Here is an 18438-nt window from a genome sequence, read left to right on the forward strand (position 1 = left end):
TGAAAGGAAAATAAAATCAGAAATCAAATAATGAATGATCTTTTCAACTTGTGAAGGTCTCTGAAAGCATACATTTGAATATATGGTCATAATTTTCACTTTTGACCACTGTATGGTTTTGCTTTTTAATTATCTATACATTTGCCTATGTGCCTAGACACCAATTTATCTTTTGAAGAATTGCAGTTGTACTTGGCCAAATGATCTTTGAGCTTGGAAGAATACATCAACTGTTTGGTTTTCATCAGAAGAGATGTTCTGATGCCGTGCTTATTTCAGAACTTTGTTTTGAATATTATGCAACATGCATACTCATTTACTAAGTCATCTGTGTTTACTCATCAGACTAGTACTTTAAAGCAACTCAAAGATCTTTATCTTTTCCTTGTCAAAAGTTATCACCTTCAAAATATCTAATAGAAACTAGATCACTGTTCATCACTCTTGTCACTGATGTGCATGTGGAGTATTTACAATGTCCAAGCAGTTTTTACATTACTCTTCACTGCTAACACCTTGCACATCTTTATCAAAGTACCAAGTCTGCTTGGATTTCTGTTTAGTCACCTATTTTTTTTTCTGATTAGAGATGAATCACGCAATCTGGATCTAGATTGCTTTTTAAAAAATGAAACCACTCTTCAGTAACCAAGAGCAGTATTTCTTTTTCTAGTGTTTAATTGCTTGTTTTCTCAACCTTGTTTGCAACAATAGGATTTGTCTTACCTAACTTTACACAGCTAAATGTTATTCTCACTAGCTTAAAATAGGCATCTCATAGAGTGGGATTAAGCCCCAGCTTGATGTGCCTGTCTACCTGTATTACATATAAAAAGAGCACAAACAGCTAAAAAACTCAGCTAATGTATGGACTAGAGTAAGTAATTAGAAATGTTAAAATGGAAAGAGCTATAGCTCTAGTTTACCCACTTATCTCCTTGGTGACATGATGCAAATATACACACTTTAAAGGACTCTGAAACTCAAGTGCAACCTTGTATTGGGTTTACATGGCAAGGTTTTGGTAGCAGGGGTACTACAGAGGTGGCTTCTGTGAGAAGCTGCTAGAAGCTTCCCCTATGTCCTATGGAGACAGTTCAAGCCAGGTCCAAGATGGACCTGCTACAGTAACAATGGCAGCACCGCTGGGATAACGTATTTAAGGGGAAAAAACCTGGACAGTGCCAGCAGCCGTTAGAAGAGTGCGAACATGTGAGAGAAACAACTCTGCAGACACCAAGGCCAGTGAAGGAGGGGAGAAGGTGCTCCAGGCACCGGAACAGAGGTTCCCCAGCAGCCCATGGAGATGCACAATGGAGCAGAGATCCACCTGCAGCCCAGGGAAGTCCAGGTGGAGCAGAGATCCACCTTCAGCCTGGGGAGGACACCATGCCAGAGCACGGGTTGCCTGAAGGACTTTGCCCCATGGAAGGGAGCCAGGCTAGAGCAGTCCATAAAGAACGGTACGCTGTGGGAAGGACTCACACTGGGGAAGCCTAGGAAGGTCTGTCTCCCGTGAGAGGGATCCCATGATGGAACAGTGCTAGAGTGTGAGGAGTCCTCCCCTTGAGGAGGAACGAGCTGCAGAGACAACGTGTGATGAACTGACCACAACCCCCACTCCTCACACCCCTGTGCTGCTAGGGCCAGGGGCAAAGGTAGAGAATTTGGGAGTAAAGTTGAGCTTGGGAAGAAGGGAGGTGGGGGAAAGGTATTTTAAGATTTAGTTTTTATTTCTTCATTATCCTACTCAGATTTGATTGGCAATAAATTAAATTAATCTTCCCCAAGTTGAACCTGCTTTGGTGAGCACCTGGCGTCCAGCCAGGGTCAGCCCATCACAACCTCAAAAATGAAATCACAATCTCCCTCTCAAGCCTGCTTGTAACTCTCTATCTACGGGAAGGCGCTCTTCGGTTTAATAGTGCGTTTTCTTCATTGTACAAGCCAGGTACACACAAATTCATTGGGGACATAATTTTTTTTCCTTTTCCTGTTTATTGTTCACTATGTTTGGAGAACCTGAACTGTTACACATCTTCCATTTACGAAGCCAGTTTAGCCTGTCACTTCTACCCCAGACCTTCCAAACTTTGTCAGCAGACCATATTATGATGCTGTTCACTTTGTTAGTAACTGCATTGTTTATAACTCTCTCCCTTAGTGGTCTCTGGCCTCATTATCAGTTCACATTGGTTCTGGCAACTGAAGAGTTGCCAACTAGTTACTTTTGCTCTTTTAAATTATTCATATTGATTACTTTGACAAATGTGACGTACATGCTGCCCTGGAAGTGCAGACAAAGCAGAGAGGAGCGCAAAACCTCCCTCAGTTTTTATTACAGTGACTACTCCAAGCTATCTTAAAAAGTACTTTAACATTGTAGACCTTTTCACACATTGCAGGCTCCACAGAACAAAGAATATATATTTCTCCATGTATACAGCACCTAATGTATTTTGAAGAATATTTTAATCCTAACAATAGTATTAGGCATAAGTGGCAATCATTTCATGTGTTCTTTAATAGCATCCTATGCTCATCTCAGGAAATAGGGCTTGTTTGATCTACCTAACACTTCAGGTTTAACTTTGCCTTCTAGAAAAGAGTTCCCCCCTGGCCTATCACATTTTCCTGAAGAATTAGTTTATTTACAGATTTTATTGCCCTTTTCTCCTTAACTGTTACATCCACTTCGTATATTTTGACCAAGCTACCAAGTGAGCATAACCCTGATATGCTAAACTCAGTTCAAGTACTATAAATATTGCATGTTTCCTAAAGATGACAATACAAAACAAATGCAGAGTGAGTAAGATCTCAAATTGACAGCTTAATCCTCACTCTAGGATCTTCAGGTGCTCAGTTTGGTAAGTTTTTTTATAATTAGATAATTAGTAATACAGAAGTGCATGTAACTGTTTCACAGTCTCTCACAACTTTTACTGTCTCTATTTCTCAGGGCTTTTAATAGCATCAACCTTCCCCCTCATCAAGACTTTTTTTAGAACAGATCACTTACTTTGTGATACGGTCAATGTTAGCAATTTGCTTCTGGTTCCGGATTATTTCTATAGCTGCCCAAAGATGCTGGATAGCCTTTGTATCTGCCTGTCGTCTCTTCGTTAAGCGTGCCATGACCTGTTTACTTGGTCAGCTGCAGCCGATAAATGAAAAGAAAAATACACCAAAAAGTTATTAATGAATTATGAAATGGATAACATTATGATCATATTGCAATAAATATGATTACAAGGAAAATTGTGTTAACCTATAGCAGTTAAATCTGTATATAGCAGCGCATTTTCTTATGCTTAAAGAGCAGTAAAATGCAAAAAAAAAGTAGCTTACAAGAACCCCTTTCACATCACATGATCTATACAGAAGACAAAAGGTGAGCAGGAAAAATTATCGTATCAATAGCGAACAACTTATCAAACTGGTTATGAAAAGTCACTTAGTTCACATCTCAGGTCCCTAAAATTTGGTAAATAGCAGAAGCTACCCCAGCCTGAAGCTTCCCCAGCCTCCTGCTCTGCCCAAAACCTTAGAAAGGGTGAGCAGTGCTTGAAGACATTACACGGTGTAAGCATGAACTCTGACACACACACAAATCTGGATACAAAATAGCTCTCAGAGCACTACTTTCATATTTTTTATTATTTACAATTATTCAAAAAAATCAATTATATGAGCAGAAACGATAAGTATATTTTCATGGATGATAAATATTTAAAGAAATATTTTGGAGCAATTCCATTTCCTCTAATATACTAAAACCCAACAGGACCAAAGTGCTTCTGATGGCATTTACCCATCTAACCAACCCTGAATGGGAACATAATGAGCAATCTGGCTTTGTTTACAAATTTTCCAAAAGCTCAAGGCAATGAGTACAGATAAGCCATAAATCGCCTACAGCTCTCCTACAGGCACAGAATCCCTTTTTAAAAGCTTAACGATGCATTTTGATCACTAAATAACTTTCTTCCAGTGCCATCACTTTCTCAATGAAAAAAAATGACTGATTTACGACTGCTGCCAAGGTCTATGATTTTAGAGCTCTGTCCTCAAAATGAACTCTGTGGTATGCACGCGGATACTTGTAACCAGCAGAATAATAGTTTCTGTAACCCAAAATAACATAAAAAATGCAAAAACACTACACCATCTGTGCAATGTTAAAGATGGGAATTTAAGTATTAAAGGCATCCCTCCTCTCAAATTCACAAACAGTCAATAGATTCAAGCACTCCACCAGTTGCAGCAATGCCATTTCCAAGTCCAGAGGACCTACAGGTCTAAGAGGACTGTCACGTTTTAGATCTGGTATTAGCTCAGCAACTCTCACTGACTCTACAGCTGTAATGAAACAAAGTGCAACGTTCTGTTATAAAGGAGAAATTATTTAACAGCGTTGTACTTAACATAGCCCCTTAAAAAAAAAAAAAAAGAACAAAAAGATGATGTGAAGTGATAAGTGCAATTGTATCTCGTGTGTGAGGCACCTCTGGCTGCTGGAGATAGCAGGGAAGGGCAGAACAGGGCAGCACTGGTGGGGACACGGGGTGGTCACACATCGACCCCACATTGCTGCTTTAGAAATCTCTTCCCCCTGGGATTTAAAGCAAGGGCAAATGGATGTATCTTCCAGAAAAGAAAGTCCAAGAATACATTTTTGAGAAGGATAAGAGGGAATATGACAGACCTACAGCTGAGAGTGACAGCAGTAGATAGCATCACCTAAGAATGGTTCAGAGAAAGAAAGTCCCTGTTGGGAATAGCGGGGAGAGACCCTGCACCCCTGTGAGCTCCTTTGCCTTCACTCCACAGAACATGGGGAGGTTACAAGTAAAAAATTATAAACTTACGATTATTTGTAGAATTTAACTTTTAAGGAAAACAGACCCGTAAAATACAAAGCGGGATTAGAGGTTAGCACAACAATCTTTACAACCCGACTATCTTAGCATAAAACTCCGTTCGTAATGCAAAATTGACTAAAAGTGATATTGTTCTTTTTATTCTACCTTTACAAAGTATCTGCTTTAAAAGCTGCCAGCCAATATAGCAGTCGACAGGCTGGACACGGAGCCTCTTCCACAGAACCACATCCACATGCGAGGATCAAGGAGGAAACACTCATCCTTCTCAACCCTGTCACAGTGTGAACCAACACACCAGTTCTCAGTTTATTCCGTAATAAACGAAGTGGGTCCTGCTATCCCAAGTACTTTAAAAATAACCGTTATTTTTGGCAGGCTGGCATATGGCTGCCCGCATGGAAGCTGCGCTCGGCGCCTGGCGCAGGGAAGGAGCTGGTTTCCCCTCACACCCCTGGGACGCCCGGGCCCAAGGGCACAGGGCAGCGCCCTGGGGAACCCATCTGCCACCTCAGCATGGCCCTCGCTGTGCAGCTGGAGCAAAGGCTGACCTCTGGGGCCAGGAATTCCCTCTTGTTTCTCCTGAGAGGGCGAAAAAGTCCACGTCTGAGACGGAGAATGAAGCTGTAATTACAGGATCCTGAAGCCCTGTGGTTGCAGAGCTGCACCTCAGATGGCCGCCAGCGGGCACAGGACGGTGTTTCCTGGCAAAGGCCCTACGAGCTCCCTGTTTCCTTTGGAATGAATCACAGAATGTCAGGGACCTCAAAGGATCATCCAGTCCAATCCCTCCGCCGGAGCAGGAATACCCAGATGAGGTCGCACAGGAAGGTGTCCAGGCGGGTTTGAATGTCTCCAGAGAAGGAGACTCCACAACCCCCCTGGGCAGCCTGGTCCAGGCTCTGTCACCCTCACTGAGAAGAAGTTTCTTATCATATTTAAGTGGAACCTCCTGTGTTCCAGTTTATACCCACTGGCCCTTGGCTTATCATTGGTTGTCACCGAGAAGAGCCTGGCTGCATCCTCCTGACACTCACCCTTTGCATATTTATAAACATTAATGAGGTCACCCCTCAGTCTCCTCCAAGCTAAAGAGCCCCAGCTCCCTCAGCCTTTCCTCACACAGGAGATGCTCCACTCCATCATCTTTGTGGCTCTGCACTGGACACAGAATCTCCTGACCATCCCTTCGCCCCATCCTTACCATACTTCGTGGGTTTGGAGCATGCAAATGCTATGCCCTGTGCCATGGCCGCCCAGGGAAGTGGTGGAGTCACCATCCCTGGAGGTGTTTAAAAGGCACATAGAGGAGGTTCTTAGGGACATGTTTTAGTGCTAGAGTTAGGTTATGGTTGGACTCAGTGATCCTGAGGGTCTCTTCCAAACAGAATGATCCTATGATTCTATGACCAACCCCAACCCATGGTACAGGCACACATCTCCCAGGCCACAGCCACAACAGGGAGGTCACTCCAAGGGATCAGGCTGGACCTGATCTGAACTAATGCCCCCAAAGTGCAGCTGGAGCAGATGCCCGCCCAAACTGCTCCGTGTGCGCTGCACCCTGCTCCCCACCATTGCTCACACAGGCACAGCCAGGCTCTGCCCTCCTGCTTGTCTGGAAAGAAAAGCGGTAACAATTCTCACACATGCGACACAGCAATCACACATCTTCTGTCGTGTACCTTCTTGGTTTTTTGTAAGGTACGATAATTTAAGCAGGTGTTCTGCCTTCAAAGAATGCGCGCTTCATTTTTATAGCTTGGGTTTACTACTTAAGGGCACTTTTGTTAAACCTAAGAGTTGACGCTGCACCATTGAAACAGCGGTTCTTATACACCACACTTCCAAAAATACAAAAATAGATTTTTTTCCACAATTCCCAGACCACTTTAGCATTATTTTAATCTTTTAATTGTGTGGTGTAGAAGAAATATAGAGCCTTTTTGCACTAAAGAAAAAGATTAAAAGATTAAAAGATTGTGGCATATTCCTTGCTGTTTGTTGCAGTCACTCTTCCTCCATGGTAAAACTAACCACAGTAGACTACTCCCTGCATTCCTGCAAAAATATAAGCAGGTTTCTAAATTATTATAAAATCCTAAAAATAACTTGTATCAGACTGTTCATAGTTCATAAAATGCTTTGGATTGCTACTTCCAAGCAACAGAAAATGCTCGCAGTTCTTCAACATGCACAACTTATTCATGCAAACAATAGTTGAAAGTTTAATGGGAGACATATTAGATTCTTAAATTTATATTTATCACTCCTGATTATTTGCTTATGTGTGGGTGCAAAGACACACACACACAAGAGAACAAGCATAAACATCCAGTGTGTGTGAGCATGTGTAAGAATCTATGGCTTAGAGGTTAAATACCAAAAGAGGCTGATTCATCCGTGCAGTGTTTTAAAGATGTTAGAACTCCAGAGGCTCTTTAAAACCACAATACTGAAATGTGTGTTTACATATAAATGCTTGAAGATGTGTCCCATTCCCCTCTTTCTTTATAGCATTCTTTTCAACATCCTGGAAAGAAAAACTAAAAGCTGCAGTAAACACCAACTTCCCACTTGTGATTTGCTGGCCACCATGCTTGTTTAGCTATGATTTTCCCAGTCCATACAAAACTATTTGCTTCATGCCATTTCTGACACATTCTGCTAGCAGGTTTATGGTAGGACGCAGCTTCTTAGAGAAAGACTGGCAAACAGAAGACGGCTAAAACTCCAAGGAAAAAATCCAGCAGGATGTGTCTTAGGTTTTGTAGACATCCATGGGACCTGCAGAATATAAGAAGGATTCTCCTAATAAAGGAAGTTTTGTGCAGCTGACATGCCAGCTCACACACTTCCATCACATGCTCACTCACACAGGGCTCAAAGCAAATAATTTATCTTCTCAATTTTCAACTCTCTAGCTGTTCCTCAGTGCAATCTGAGTAAGGTTTTACTATGTATGATAAATCCCTCTTGAATGTCAGGTGTACAACATTTCAAAAAATATACCGCTTTATTGTACGTGACTTTCCCCGAGAGTTAATATTACGCAGGAAGAGGAACGGTGAACAAGCACACTTAACAAACTGTGCTTTATCTTGTGAATACACACAGCACGGCTTATCTTCTCAGAGCCCACAGCAAAGCGTGCGTTGCCATGCGGTGGCAATGTTACTGCAGCGGCAAACCAGGCTTACTGTCAAAACAGCAAGGCTACTACTAGTCCTTAGACACACACTTAGCCAAATGAAACGCTCTACAGCTGTCTGTTGCAATAGCAGTGGATATGGAAATCTGCACTGAAAGTCAACACAAAATAAACAAAAAAATATCTTGCATGTCTAGGGATTTAGCCCAAGGAACCTCCTGACCCGCTGTTTGCTTCCAATTTAGCAGATACTATCCGGTTCTAAGTTTAGCTAGAAACTGTCCCTACAGACAGAAACAACTGAAAGGTAGTCAAACCTTGCCACGCTTTAGCTGTTAAATACCACCATCCAAACAAAACAGGATGCTTCTGAAAATTTAGCTGATGAATTGGACTTCGCACTGAAGCAGACGGTGTTGCAGTTGGGTGCTGCTGCTCTGATGGGAGCTGCTAATTAAGAGCTGACAAGTAGTAGCTTGTTACATCTTCCCTTCGTACTTCGCAGTACGTGAGGCTACCTGTGGTGCTTGGCCCTTTCAGCGCAAAGTCGAACAGGTTAAACTTCACCCCTGCTATCAGCCACCATTTGGCTGAGATTTGGTATGCACTTAATTGCAATGGAAAGACAGTTTAATAAGTTGATCCTTGCCACTGCTCAGCTGCTCGTTTCTGCCTTTCAGTGCCGCATCCCTGGGGCTTCTATTATTTCTTCCACACTATGCAGTGAAAAGATTTCAGGCTTAACGGGAGGGAGAAGCTAGGCTCAGTCCTAGTTTTTGTGGCTTCCATGCTGTGAGACTGGCTGAGTTCAGGCGGTTAGGAAACTTGGACACAGACTTAGCTTCATATTTATATGCACATTATAATATGGGCTCTAGTATTTATCTTAAAGTTTAACTTTTTATAGTAAGCATAAAACTGTATATATAAGCAGTACAAGTAGTTCCAAATGTTTAGTGCTTTGTTCTTGTATTAAATAGGAGCTTCCTATTAAAATCCAGATTACAAATTTATGAGTTAATGCAGAGTTTGGCTCCCTGGACTTTACACCAGTCTTTGTTGTACTCTGAAGTTCTGCAAGTTTACAGTTTACAATTTGAACTGCTGTTAAAACATATCTTTCACCACCAGTTTAGTGGGAGGGTAAACTCTTTAGTCTTCTCCTCCTAGAACAACTGAGAGCAAAAGTGACAACTACCCTATTTTTACATATGGAAAGTGCATGTGCAAATGTTTAGACTGAGCAGCAGTGAAGGTCATGCATGGGGGCAAAACCAAGAGGAAGTTTAACTTCAGGTCTGCCTTCCAGATCCAACAATCCAGAAGTGTGGGGAGTAGCTGCTAGGGTGAGGACAAAGCTTTTGGCAAGAATAATCCCATACTTCGCCTACAATTCACTTGCCTCTCGGAGTATGCAATATCACCAGTATAAGATAAGGATTATCTGGGCATCTGGTCGTAGGAGACCCTGTTTTTCAAGAGTGCAGGATATCAGAAATACAGATTTTGCAAACAAACTCATTTTCAAATGTTTAAGAATTAGTATCATTAGGTATTTATTCTGGACTGAATCCCAATCCACTAAAGACAACAAATGCCTTTCCGCTGACTTTCCAGGGTTTTGGAGTAAACTTTCAACTGCTGACTACTCTTCCATATGCTCACAATTAAAAACATAGGGAGGCGTTCAATAACGTTAGTGATGCTGAAAAGATGTAACAAAGGCATGTGGCTAAAATAGGCAAAATTTCTTTGTTAATTAAACGGAACTCAGAAAATCAGACCCTAAATTAATAAAAGTTACAAAATTCTTCAGTGTGTCTTTCTGTATTCAGAGATGAGTTCACGCTGTAATGCTGTCATTTTGGAAGTTATTAAACTACAGAAGATTCTTGGATGTTGAATGTGTGTCATTCCTAATGAAAATCTTTTCATTTCACTGTTAGATTAAGGTGCACACAGTCTACTAGCCTAATTATCCTAAATAATTCACACGTGCAAATGAAATCATTCTGCTGTTATGCACAACCCCACCTTTTGCACTTCCCGATGGCGACATTTGTAACCTTGACATCCTGTGACTTTTTGAGTGAGCCTCTGCGTAGCTCCGTAACGTGCAGCGCAGACAGAAAGCAAGACTACATGAATAAAAAACTGTAGTGTTCTGCTTCTTTCCCTCTGCAAATTAATTTTTTTCCAACTTCAGTACGCAGAATACAAGCAAGCCTTTGCTGCTGCCTTGTGCCATTCCAAGGTGGCAGTGAGCCACTGCAGAAATCAGAGCCAAGGGCAGGACGCAATTAAAGGCCCCAAGAATACTTTTACTACACATATATGTAAGCTCTACTTTAATCTCTGACATTGCATTAACTTAATTTGTATTGTATTTCATGCAAAATTATTAAATACGTGTCCTTCACTGAGGCTAAGGCATGTGATAAGCTCAGGCATTCTGAATCATCAGTGGATGAATAACACAACTCTCTTTTTCTTTTAAAACCAAATCTGGACATTCTTGTTTGTTTAACTCACTCTGCTAGAGAGAACTTGACACAAATGTTGACACTCCATCCCAACTTTCTAAGAAAGTGTAAGTCAGAGTAAACAGAGTTTAACAAAACCTGAGACGATGCATCAATAACAGCTGCTGAGAAAAACAGAATAATAGCCATACACCCAAAAATAAGGCTGTCAAAGTGGTTTTGTTTGCTACCTAATAGAAATATATATACAGGACTGAAATGTAATCCTGTATTCTGCCAGCCCTCCAGCCAATCCCAGTCTGGAATTTCACAGACAATAGCAAATGCCATCCTAAAAATTGGAAGGAAATTATCCTTTGTTCTCATCTGGCATAAATCGCTGAATAAAACTTTATTTAGCAAAGTAAGTTTGGAAAAGAAAAGGGTACAACTGCCAAAGAAAGTAATATAGTTGAAAGGGCTGAAAGCAAAGAGCTAAACTTGTTACTAGCAATGTAGCTACACCAACTTCCTTCACTTGACTACTTTTCTCTTGGTCATCACGTTTTACTCCAGATCATGTGCTAAGGAAGCTGAAGCACATAATACAGTTTCTACTAAAGATCTGTCTCAACACAGTTTTTCATGTGTACAGGTTCCACATTAATCTTTTAAAATAGACAGTATTTTCCTTAATATTTCAATTTTTAATAGGTTTGAAATACATGGAGATTTTTTTGGGTTGTTTCAATTTTGTTTTATAACAAAATTAACAGTTACACGGGAATATACAGAACCACCCAAGTTTTTGTTTACGTGAGAAAATACCACCACTGGAAATGTATACACTATTGACGCATTTAGCAAACTTCTGAATGAAAGCAATTTCAATTAAAACCAGTTTAGCGTGGTTTGGCTAAGGCTTAGTTAATGAAATTAAGCTACACTAAATAAAGAGTTTCCACAATGGAGATAACACTGCTATAATTTGCTTTAAAAATACAGTTCTTGTGAAGTGATGTACCTTTCCCAAGAAGATAAGATTTAGCTGCCATAGTAACAAAGCCCCTTATTTCCAGGATGATGATACACTGGTATTAAGCAGCCTTTAAGTTGTTCATCTCCAGAAGACTACTCATCTTTGTTCTAAGAAATTTTCCATACAGAAGAGGGTCCAAGACGACTAACTTCAACATCACTAAATAATGGACGGCTCATACGAGGGGTAGAAGATCATCCTACACATTTCTCGTCCCCTACCATGGCTGAAAAATTACAAGTTCTCTTCAGATTTGCTTATTTGGGGATTTATCAGAAATAACACTAGCACCCAAATTGCTACTAGCGATGCTCTGGCTCCCCTGTATGAATGCACAGACGCATGGGCACACAAGCAAGTCACACACACATGCCTTAAGAGGCTTGAACTAACACGTTTTACCTTCCATTTGCCACAGACTAAGAGCATGAAGAGGGTCAGTTACAGAAGATTAAGTGACACGTGGAGACAGGATCATGTTCTGAACCCCCGCTGCACGCTCATACAGGCTTTCTGGGGTTTAAATACACCCACTACCAAATTCCATACTTTCCAAAGCAGCCTAAAGCTAAACCGCGGGAAGATGCTCAAGCAGACTCCGCAGGAGTGAACACCTAATGAGCAGCCTGAGATATTTCCCCATGTAGACAAGCCCTTAGCAAATAGACATTTCTTGTCCACTGGCTTGGCTGTAGGGAGCCGAGATGATTAACGCAGCTCTGCATCCTGACAGGCTCCAACGCTCGCTTGGTCATAAAAATGGAAAAATCATGGCCAAAGAAGGCTGACGGTGAGGGCTGGAATTTCCGTTTGGATGATAAATAGATGCCACTTTGATTCTGCAACTCTAATAAAAGCGAGAGGTGGAAGACACTTTTGAAAATGCTAAGAAATGTTAATGAGAAGAGTAGCTGTTTCTCCAAAAGCAAGGTTTGATTATCATCTTCCTTTCTGTTCAGAAAGTTAAGGAGCTTGGTTATTCTGTAAGACTCAGCTGAACTGATGCAATACATTTCTCAGTCAGTACATAAGCTATAATAAATAAGGTATGACAGCACAAATAAAGAAATGATTTTTCATAGTATATTACCAGCGAACATAATTCCACATAAACTCAGTTTCATACTAAAAAACAAGAGAGATACATTTTCCATGCCGAATAACTAGGAATATATGGAAAGAGCCAAATAATGAAAAAAAATGTAAATTCACTGCAGATTATTGAAGCTATATAGTAAAATAAGGAGTTGATGTTGACTTTTTTGCAATGTAACCTGAGATTCTGAATTTATTTCTTCTATTTCTCTGAACCACACACCGCTGACAGTATCTTTAAAGTACAAATTGTGATTCTGCTGCCAGCAACAGGGCTTGAACCTTGGATGTTTGCAAAAACTCTTCCTCCACCAGGCTGCATTTTTATTGACAAAAGGCAGCTGAATCAATTTTTGTTGCTCCTTAAGAAAAACGAAGACTGCCCGAACTTGTTTCTTTCAAAGGTATTCTCTTTGGCCTCTCCCTCTCTATAAATAAAAGCACAACTACACAACTTCTAAAACTGCTCAGATATTGAATTATTTGAAAGTCAGTGTGTTATGCAGACGTGACCACTTTCCTCCAAAAGTCAGAGCACGAGCAATGTTAACCCAGAGACTTTCTCTTGTCAGCAGTCATCTCAGGGAAAGCCGATACTATATGAAGAAAATAAGTGCCATTATGAACCAACTAAGGTTTCCAAACCACGGCTCCTTGAAGCCCAAAATGTCTGGGCTCACCCTTGGAAACTTTCAGAAACAGGCTGAGAACTTACAGAGTTAAAATACATAGATCTGTAATGCAGGTAAGATGAGCCAAAGATAAACACTGCCAAAGCTTACCAGCTTTTACAGCATTAATCAAAAGAAACTTTAAGGCAGGGAGAGGATCAAATTGTAAAAACTGAGCTTTAGATCCTGCCTCTGAAATTCAAGGCGAACGGCAGAAATAATGGACCTGAAAGTTTCATGCATTGCTCCCCCAGCAGTGGGACAGTCCATCAAAACAAGAGCAACAGGAGGAATAATAACAATAATATCTTGTAGAACTGGAAGCCCTTCCCCAAGTCCTCATTTCTCTGTTGTTTAGAGAATGTATTTCCTAGGCTGGGCATAGACATCACTCTTAAAAGTGTACTCTGAAGTATATTTGGAGGGTATGCTCTCCTCTTCACAGGCAGTACCCAAACTCATTAATTATATGCATTCCAAGAAAGCTTTCCTCTCATCCTGCCCCAAACCACGTCTATCATCACTCCTTAGTGAAGCCTTAATCCCCATCCATTTTGAAGGTTCTTTTTGATTTTTTTTTTTTCCATTGACATTTCAGGGGTTCTTTTTATCCCTCAAAAGCAGGTAAGTAATTTTGTTTGCACTTTCTTTCTTCAGATTGCACTCGGCTCTCCCCCCGGACATTCATGTCTGCGCAAGGACAACATTGCCTAGAGGACGGTTTATGGACATGCGAGAACAGCAGTTTTCATGAAAACCAATGTACAGTAATAAACAACAGGATGCAAAACTAAACAAATCCTGAAGTGGAAAAGAGCTGAGTATAATCATGATCCTTTTCTTTTTATCTTTGCTGCGAAAGTTTATAAATAAAAACTGGAAAAATGATAAAAGAAAGTTTCAAACCCACAAACTTTACAAAGAGAAACTTCAAAAGCCAACAAATTATTAAAAAAAAATTCCAAAGAAACAGGCCGGATGATGACAATAAGTTGCCATTACTTCAGATAACACCAGGTTCTCAGCAAACCTGATAACAGCCAACATGAATAAAACTTTGCCCTACCATTGCAGGTTAGCATTTCTTTCCTATAAGTTGTTTAAAAGACACAGGACTGAGGACAGGTGGAATATATCACTTCGTTTTCTAACCAGCTCTGGTATGTCTGATGGTTTGGGGGAGGTTGGCAAACGGGCTTCTCTGGCACAGAGCTTTTTCCCTCTAGCATACCTGCTACCTTGCATTGCAGTCTCACATTCGGTGAGCTGTTTCTTTTAAAGATCTTGGTGGGATCTCCAGTGTAATCTCTTGGTACATTTTCTACTACCTATAACTTTCAGATGCTTCCAACTCTTACTTCTCATCTCTCACCTGAAGCCAACTTACAATATGTCTTTATTTTTTAACATAGAGAATTATTCCCAAGGCTTTTCCAGGAGTAGTTGTGGGTGAACTGAATTATGCACTTTTTTGACACCGAAAATCCATCTCGCATCAGAATGATTCTTGCATTTTATATCTGTTCGGTATTTCTCCTATGGAAAACTTATTCCTTTGACCAATGGTTCGTGGATACATTCACATGCCCATCCATGGCATATGCTAGAGCTACAGGCCAGAGAGACACAGGAGCTCTCTGCAGCTCTGTGAGGTTACAATACTTCTCACTTGAAATATAATGTTCCGCCTCTCCTCTGGCAGGTGCACCTGAAACCTATTTTTTCAAGCACTGATGATGATGGCGATGACATAGAGCAGATTACAGAGGCCCTTTAGGGAAGAAATTACTTCCTGAGTGCTCAAGAGCTCTTCCTGCTGTACCGTTATCTGGGGCTGAGGTTTATTACAGGCAACAGGACCATGCTGTTGTCAGCCATTTCCTTCAGACACAGAAACATTGAATAATTTTGTCAGCAGAAGCGGGATTTCATTTTTCAGATTATTTAACTTAGTCTACTGCCAACATTTGGCTGGTTTCTTTATTTTACTCCTTTACCCTTAATGCAGACGAATGAGCCTGAGTTCTGACAACCCTACAGGGTGATGGGAATTCATGGAGGTGCAGGACATGACTGAACAGCGCGCCAGCCCTGTGGCTACCAACAGAAGGTAAAACCCAGCAAAGTTAACTAATCCTACCGTCAGCCTAACATAAATTTTGGAAAATGCCATTCATGAAATACAGCCCCCTCTTGTGATTTCTGCAAAAATCTTCCTCCTCCGCCTAACCCAAAGAAAGCGAACTGCAAGAATATCACAGCATTATGGTGTCACAACAAAGGGCAAGCCTGTTGACCTGAAGCTTGGCTTCGCAATATAATATTCTGCCGGAGAGGAAATAAAATCCGAGAGTTCTGGCGGCCTTTCCAATCAATATCTTGTCACATCATGTTCTTCCAACATAGGCAGAAGACCTGGGTTCTGCTGTGCTGCTGAAGCACCTGCCCACAACAACTCCAGTTGTGACACCTGATGCTGAATGGGGCGTTTAACTCTGGGCTTCTGCACTAAGGACTGGAAACCACCTGAAGCACCGTCTAACACGTCAAGATCCTCTTATCTGCAACTTGTCCTGCAAAACTGAGCCCAGAGTGGAAACGGAGAGATTAATTTGTTCATGACAAGAGTTTTTGAAGCTGAATTAACAGATTGCTTGATTTCAGACAGCTATTTCTTAGGAAAGTGGTTATTTTCTCACAGGGGTGTAACTTTTATTCTCACGTAAGTCAAATCCATTAATTAAGAAAACCAAGTCTAAATTTGGGAAGACTTCATAATAATGATTTCCTGACAGGCTTATGTACGTATTTCTTTTAGATACACTTACTTCCTAAAATTAATTCTAAAATGGTTTAGAATCTGCTCAGCCCCTATTTCTATTCAACTTGTTCACACCTGTTTCAGGAAGATTTAATTCAATTTTTCCTTTTGCTTCCTTGAGTATGACATGACACAAAGCAAGACTATGAGAGCTTCTTTTACTTTGAGGCGCAAGGTTCCTTGTTTCAGTGATGCCAAGGCCCCAGGGGGTGCCCACAAAGTGACCAATGCCTCGTTCTACCACATACCATGAAACCTAAGATGTTTTCCACTCTTTTCACCTCCATTTAATGAAACAGAATGTGTCCATCCAAGTGAAGACATATGCTGAGGGAAAAAACTAGGGAATGCTGGACTGGTCATTTTAAAGCAAAGAAAGACCACAGGGGTTTTTTAGCTGTTTACATCTATTTTTCCAGTGCTGAGAGATTTTAACTTTTACTACCTCCTTCTGTTGAAGATAGTCTGCTATTTTATTTTTAAAGATGAGATTTCCTACCAGAGACAATTGTGGGTTTACAATCTTCACTGAGCAACAACAACAGTAAAAAATACCCCTCCTTCTGGGGAGACTTTTCAGGCAACGTCTGCCTGAGGCTGCTGCCACCACAGTGGTCACCTGTGCTTCAAAGCACTACTTTAAACTGACCACAAGAAATTATACTCCCCAGTTGTTAAAACAGACACCGTCCTGTGGCTCCTGCTCCTTCTGCAGCCTTTGAGTGTAACAATCGCGGTGCGCTAAAGAAGACACCGACATTCCTGTCAGTCTCTGGATTGCAGCTTTGTAGTTTATGACAGATGGGAAACCAACAGAGGAGTTAAAATCCTGTGAATCCGCATACATCTTATAGCCAGTAGCCATCTGGCTGGGGATCCACATAATACCATGAGAGGATAACAAAAATAAAAGAAGGCAGTTACATTTGCACTTCCATTTCTCTTCCCGGTCTTTGTGCTTCCTGGTTTGAATATACTTAACAATTGCATTTCAAATAGTCTTTCAACTACTTCATACAAGTTAAAGAACTACTGTACTTTCTCACTAGCACTTTTCGCACAGAAAAATAAATTCTGTATTAGGCAAAATGTCCAACACGTGACAACACATAGTGTTTATCTATGGCAGGTAACAGCCAAACAGGCAGCATTCCACGAAAGCGTAAGCATTGAGAACAGAGAATGGGAAGCACCACGAAACCCCATTCAGCAGCACTGCCAGTTGCTCTATAAAAACAATTCAAGGCAGAAGTTGTAACACAGGGCCCCTGAAGTATAATTACTAGGGAAAAAAATGTGGCCAACAAAAGTTAACTAACCTGTTCAGAGAAGAAAGCAGTGATTTACCCCCAAAATGTGCTGGGAAGGCGGAAAGTCTGGTTTTCAAAGGCAAAAGCATAAGCTTTATTAAAGTTCTCTTTTGCCCAGCAGTGTCTCCTGCTAGTTAGAGCCAGGAAACAAGGAAACAGGCAAACCTTTAAAGATAAAACCATTTTTCACCTTAATCTGTAGAAACATTCAGCGAGGCGTTTTCAACGCGTAACTGCATTTGTTGGCGTTTTAGTTTTCTGCAAAAAAGCAGACTTCTGATGTAAAGACAGAGTAAAGCCCCTAGACCAAGAATTATTTTCCCTGTGTGCCGTGTTGCAAAAACCAGAGCATATTAAGCAACTCGAGAACAGGAAATAACACTGACAAACAAACCGATATTCTTTCCACAGCATGGCCGTTGAGAGGAGGACATTTGAAACTTCAGCTCCCCACATCAAGAAATGTTTATTCTGCTTTTGGCAAGGCCACTGAATGCTTATGTCTTCCTTCTCGTCCAACCCTTTTATCATCCTTTCAGTGAAGAAGTCGGTCATAGTACAGTGGAAATGAACACGGAGGAGAAAACTTTCTTAAAAAAGCTCTCTCCTTCGAAAAATGTTGTTTTACTGGTACCAAAATGGTTTGTGGAAACACATATGTAGAAATACGTCTTAGATCCCTTCACCTCATCCGGAGTGGCCAGCACCATAGGTGAACACTGTAGAAACTCCAGCTATATAGCCACTGTATTATAGTAAGTCTGTTATTTTGTTAGTGCAACCTCCAACAGGCGAGAGAGACGGGAAAAACGGGATTAAATGCAGACATCTATTTCTGAGCTAATCACTCTGCGCTCCCTTCACACTTGACACAATCTGCTCAGTGCAACAATCCATCTTGTTGTGAGGCAGACATCGCAAATAGGTCAGATGAATTAAACCCTAAAATTAACCATTTCTCTCAACGGAAGATGAAGTGAGATTAGGGTGACTAGTTCAAATGGCT

General features: G+C 41.0%; 1 protein-coding gene across 3 annotated transcripts in view; it reads right to left on the bottom strand.

The window, feature by feature from the left end:
• Window positions 1-18438, bottom strand: part of ZMYND11 (zinc finger MYND-type containing 11) — a 107718-nt gene that overhangs the window by 58257 nt on the left and 31023 nt on the right. For all 3 annotated transcript variants that reach the window (XM_080339081.1, XM_080339080.1, XM_080339079.1), the window contains exon 2: window positions 3023-3157. In XM_080339081.1, the coding sequence (XP_080195207.1) occupies window positions 3023-3138 (116 nt within the window). In that variant the 5' untranslated portion in view covers window positions 3139-3157. The remainder of the gene's footprint in view (window positions 1-3022; window positions 3158-18438) is intronic.

The sequence above is a fragment of the Nesoenas mayeri genome (genome assembly GCF_963082525.1).
Source record: "Nesoenas mayeri genome assembly, chromosome: 2".
Lineage (NCBI taxonomy): Eukaryota > Metazoa > Chordata > Aves > Columbiformes > Columbidae > Nesoenas > Nesoenas mayeri.